The sequence below is a fragment of the Antrostomus carolinensis genome, unplaced genomic scaffold, assembly GCF_000700745.2.
Source record: "Antrostomus carolinensis isolate BGI_N321 unplaced genomic scaffold, ASM70074v2 Scaffold51141, whole genome shotgun sequence".
Lineage (NCBI taxonomy): Eukaryota > Metazoa > Chordata > Aves > Caprimulgiformes > Caprimulgidae > Antrostomus > Antrostomus carolinensis.
In genome coordinates, this window is record NW_010297172.1 from 1 (window position 1) to 5,696 (window position 5,696).

At 37.4% G+C, this 5,696-nt stretch overlaps 1 protein-coding gene across 1 annotated transcript; it reads left to right on the plus strand.

Annotated features, from left to right (window-relative positions):
• Window positions 1-218: 218 nt before the first annotated feature.
• On the plus strand, window positions 219-5,387 carry LOC104519290 (mitotic checkpoint protein BUB3; the record flags this gene model as incomplete). The annotated part of the gene is made up of 4 exons (XM_010178490.1): window positions 219-227; window positions 2,435-2,629; window positions 3,776-3,845; window positions 5,236-5,387. Coding segments are annotated over exons 1-4 (426 nt in total), but the record flags the coding sequence as incomplete, so codon positions are not given.
• Between the last annotated feature and the right edge of the window lie 309 nt (window positions 5,388-5,696).

Below are 5,696 nucleotides of genomic sequence, written 5' to 3' on the forward strand. Positions count from 1 at the left end.
GGTACCGGAGGCTCTCGGCCTTCCCGCGGTTCTCGGGCCTTTCTCTCACTCTCTTCCCTTCCCGCCGCAGGATCTCCCACATCCCGACGTGCTTCTCCGGGACCCGGCTGCGAGGGTGACCCTTCCTCTGCCGCCTCGGCGCTGCTGTGATCCGCTGCTGGACAGGAAGAAAAGCTTTTCCTTGGCGGTGCGTGGAGCAGGGAGAGGAGCTCGGCAACATGAAAACGGTACTTCTAGTGTCTCCTTAATGAAAGCGCAGACTGGTCGTTATAACGCTTCCAGCTGAGAGGCTGCTCTGTTCGGGGAGCCCGAAATTATAAGTGTGAGGTGTTAAAATGGGCTAGAAAAGCGATGGTTTCTTATTTGCTCAGTAAAAATGAGCTTTTTAGAGGAATTATGGAGTTGCAAAGGTGTAGTTCAGTCAGCATTGCAGCTTCAGCAGCGTGCATCTTCCCCATAACGTCTTCTTCATTAACTATCTCTCGAAATTATGCCAGGATTTTGTTATTTGAGACAGGCATGGCAACTGTTGTTTATCAGTTGTGACTGTGGAGCAGTTGCACTTGTGAAAGATCTCTGGTGCATTTTGTATAAAGATCTCGCTATGATTTATTTTTTTTAACGTTGTTAAAACATAGGATATACTTAAATTCTGATATTTTATATTTTTTTTTCTGAATTAAAAATAGCTTTGGGAAATGATTCCAGGTGTCTGATATAAGTAACTTTGCTTCCTGGAGTGCTGCTTGTTGATTGTTTTTTGGGCTGGTGAGTAAACTGTAGCACCAGGCACCTCAAATTCTCATGTTTGTTTGAGTTTTCTGCCACAAGTAGACAATTAACACACCCAGTCTAATTCTCTTAGTTGTTCTGAATTCCTTTAGATCTTGTGTCTTTGTACATCCATGTGAAATACTCACTGAGGCACATTTCACTGTGTAAAGTGTGATGAAGATGCTGCCACATTCTCTGTAGTATTAATATAGAAATATGTGTGTCAGTTTCTCAAGCTTATCTGTTTTGCTCAAGTATTCCCAAAGCAGAGCTGAAAAAAGAGGTTAAGAAAGAAGTTTTTATTTCTTATTCTTAAAAGGGTTTTTTTTAAATCACATCATATTTAAATAGCAGAACTGGCACTTTGTGTTTACATAGCGGGGTTGTTTTTTTTGAAGGATGTTTTACAGAACACCTACCAAAGCTCCCCCTTAGGAAATTTTTCCAGTGTAAGAATGTGCAGTGCTCACATGATTCTACAACTTGATGATTGTTCAGTTACTGACAAGTGCTGAATTAGGATAATTGTGCACGGAATTTGAACCTTGTCCTGGTTTATCTACTCGTTCTCACTTGATTTATTCTCAGAGGTCTAATCTCACCTTGGTGTTTGCACTTAAATTCTGTAGCAATCTTGTTATAGAAAGTCTGAGCTGATTTATTTCTCTGCCCTTTTAACATCAGGGAAATGTGCTGTTAAGGATTTCTGAAGCCTTAACAAAAGTTTTGGAGGTTTTGTTGGTGTACAGACATTGAACAGTTTCTTCCTTCAGAGTGTTTGTAAAGTCTATGCTGTCTGCCCAGCTGAAATTTGCAGCTCACAGCCTCTACTCTCCCTCTTTGAATCCTTGTGTATAAAACTAACCAGTCCTGTGAAGCAAGAGCTGCAGTTTCCTTCACTCATTGATCTGCCACTGGATTGCTCATCTCTTTTTTCCTGTCACACCACATTTATATGTTTGCTCTACATTTCAGTACCCCACAAAACATAACTTCCCATTCTTACCTGACCTTCTTCAGACTGTAAGAGGAAAAAATTAACTTAAAGCTCTTTCACTGGAAATATTTTATAGCACTTATGGAAACCTAAGGATTGGAAATTTGTAGACAGCCCAAAACTATTTAAATGATGATCCAGTTGCAGTTCTTGGAAGTATAAGACAGTCACACCAAATCAGGAACAAATCAACACTTTTTGTTGGAGTTTTCAAATCAGATTCCTTTCTGCTTGTGTGTATTTTTTTAAAATAACTTTTTGATGCTTACAGGAATTTGTAAATATTTACTTTTAAAAGTACAGCCACATATACAGTGGAGGGAGGAAAAATACATTTGTAAGTAACAGTATCTAAGCTTATAGATGATGATGATAAACTTTTTATATTGTTTATTCCATATTATATTTGATATTTAAATTTAAAAGCTCTCTGTAGGTGGAGGAATTTGTTAGTGTCTTGGAAAGAAGTGGTCAGCATCTTGAATTTTAGAAAGTTTGTCAGATATCTGGGTGTTCTGAGCTACTTTTGTATAAAAGCTTTTAAAAACTTTTCAGGTCTGCTTTAAGTAATCTCTAAGATGGATCAGTTAGCTAACTAACTTGCTAGGCTTATGTTGTTGATATGACTAACATTTTATCTGTGCCACGTTGTCTTTTCTTCAGATGACGGGATCAAACGAATTCAAACTAAATCAAACTCCAGATGATGGTATTTCATCAGTAAAGTTTAGTCCAAATACATCTCAGTTTCTGCTTGTTTCATCCTGGGACACAACTGTCCGGCTCTATGATGTTCCTGCCAACACCATGAGACTCAAATATCAGCATTCAGGAGCTGTCCTTGACTGTGCTTTTTATGTAAGTGTGTGAGGTGGTGGGTTTTAGTTTGGTTTGTTTTTTTACTTATTATTTTATAGACATATAGTGCCTCAGGTACATGAGAAATTGTCAGGCACTGAAATTAAAGGGATAGTGAAATCCTACCTGAAATCTAAGTTAAAAAAACCCCAAACTTCTGCCAATTATTCTTCTTTTAATGAACATATAAATAAATATAAAAATTATACTTAAATATGGATATTTCCTGTGAAGGGTGCAGGCACAGAAGTAATTTACTTCTGCTGGTAGTGGTAGGCAAAAGAAATTTAAGCTGGTTTGTGGTGTTTTTGCCATGGTGTGGTACATGGTGTGTGTGTTTCTTACAAAGAGTCACAGTAAATGCCTACAACCCATTATTCTTTTCTTTTTAACGTTCTCATACCGGGTAGTTCTGGAAACACAGCCCTGTTCCAAGTGAGCCAGTGACCAGATACTTGATTTCTGGATTTCTGTGGTTTTAATCCACTGGATTTGAAATATAGTTTAAGTTTATTGGTGCCACTTTTTTGTTTTACCCTTTTTTTTTTCTTTTTAAATAGGTTTCAATCAGCATCTTCTTTTTTTACACTGTATTCTGGCATGTCCTTTAGGAACTTTATCTTGATGTGTTACTGAATGTTTTAAGGATCAATTTAAATGTTTAATTCTACCTATGCTTTTTTCCCTGAAGATTTTGTCACATAGCTAATACAGTACTGTAGGTCAACACACAGGTTCTCAAATGATTTCTAGTTTCCAAATTAGCTTTAGAAGGGACACAGTTTTTTAGTGTATTAGTTAGTTAATTAGGTTGGTGGTCATTTAAAAATAAACAGTATGTGTTTTGCTGTTACAGAAATATAAATTATTTGATACAGCCTCTAATAGCTTTCTTTTTTTTTTTAGTTTTACTTTGAAATAGTAATAATAAAAAAAATTATAGCTCAAAGTGCTTTACTTAAATGTTTTACAAACCTTCTGTCATCTGCATGTTTAGATCTGGTCCAGGTCTTAACCCTTGTGCCTTAATTCCCATCTTCCCCAAACTCTTGAAAGCAAATCCTGTGTTTTGAGCCGAAGAGGTTAAATGTATAGCAGCCAGGGAAACTTAACACATGTCATAAGGTGAATTTTTTTGCTTTATAGGATCCTACCCATGCCTGGAGTGGAGGATTAGATCAACAACTGAAAATGCATGATCTGAACACGGACCAAGGTAAGCAGATTCAGTTCTGTAAGTGATCTCAACAACTGCTCTAAGCTTCAGATTTGTGTATTTACGTGAGTGGAATATGTTTCAAGTTTCTAAGATGGGGGGATATTTGCTTTAAGTAGCAGCCTCCAGTGATTTAAGTTGTCAGTGCTCAGCAGTTTCCTGTGCTATCTCATCACCCAGACCCAGAACAAGGCAGTTTTCCTTTCGGTATCAATGAAGATTATGCTCTGATACCTTGGACACAAGAGCCAGATCCATTGCTGCCAAACTGAGGCATTAAACTTTTCCTGTGATGAGTATCCATTGATGTATTTTACACATGCATTTCTCTTTTAATTACTTATTTTAAGGTGAAAATGGAAGGAAATAGCGATATACTTGTCACACTGATGATATAAGGTTCACATCATATGTGCCTTTGTCTAGCAGGATAGCTAGTGGCCCTAATAAGTACTACCTAAAAGCATGGAAGGGGTTGGCAGTTTGCCAGGAAGTTTTAGATGCTCGTTGTAGGACGCCCTGAATTGGATTTCTGATGTTAATCCTGCTCTGCCATTGACCACTCTGTCTCAATTAGGGGGAATTAGCTAAGATGTACTAAAACTGAGCGTGTTGTTTTTCAGAGGTTTGTGGTTTAAACATTCTTAGGATGGTCTTTCACATGTCAGGTGGAATGTAGATAAAGCTTTTGCTTTGTCAAACATCATGGTCTCATACTACTATTTTTTTTTTTTCCTAACAAAGCATTCCTTGAAATTAACACAGTTCCAGTGCCTCATTGGTGCAAAATATGGAGCTATTGTCTCACTTTTTTGTGTGTTAAAGACAAAAGTGGATCTCAGCCTGAGACAGATGTGGTCACCAGGCCCAAACAATAGCCAGGGCTCAACAAACTTATGTGCACAGTAGTGCTGTAAAAAAGGCCAAATAATGATGCTGTGATTAGATGACTTTTCTAGAAGTGTTTGTATTAATATTTTTATTAATATGCAATATTAATATTATGACAAAAGAAAGGAATTAATGTGTACAAGCTTAAACTGCTTTCTGTATGAGTGTCTGCACCACAGCTGGTGATGGTATCAAATACCATTTGATACTGAAGAGTTCTTTATATCTCTGAAGAGCTCTATGTGGCTGCCTGAAAATTCTGAACTTCCTTTTATAATCTCAGGAGACAAGTTTAAATTTAATATTCCTGATCTTTGCAAAAGTTTTGCTTCTGAAGACTGAACCTTAAAGGGACTCCTAGCATATCAGTGCACCCATGGGAACGTCAGAAAATAGTGTTTTTGTACTGCAGTAGTGTGTCCTCTTTTTATTCTTTATTTAACATGTTCAGACTGCTTCTAGAGCTCATAAAGTTACAAAAAATTGTGTTTTCTTACAGAAAACCTTGTTGGTGCTCATGATGCTCCTATCAGGTGTGTGGAGTATTGCCCAGAAGTGAATGTCATGGTGACTGGAAGCTGGGATCAAACAGTCAAACTGTGGGATCCCAGAACTCCTTGTAATGCAGGAACCTTCTCTCAACCTGAAAAGGTAGGTACTGGGTGCTGTGTTCCAGGTGATACCTTAAATCCAGCGACTTGTTAAACATCACCATACAGGACACTGTCTTAAAATGCATTGGATTTGAAAAGTTGTGTTTCATGGTTTTTAAACTGTGAAAGTACTGCATTTAAAATACTGATGTTCCAAATATATAGTGGTTTTTAAGTTAAGGCTTTGAGCTTTTATCAGTAGGAGAGCATAACTTAATTCTTAGGACTTCAGATGAACCAAATTCTTTTAATTTAAAACAAAGGTGAGGAAGGAAAACCCAACAAAAACAGCCTGTGAAATTGATAC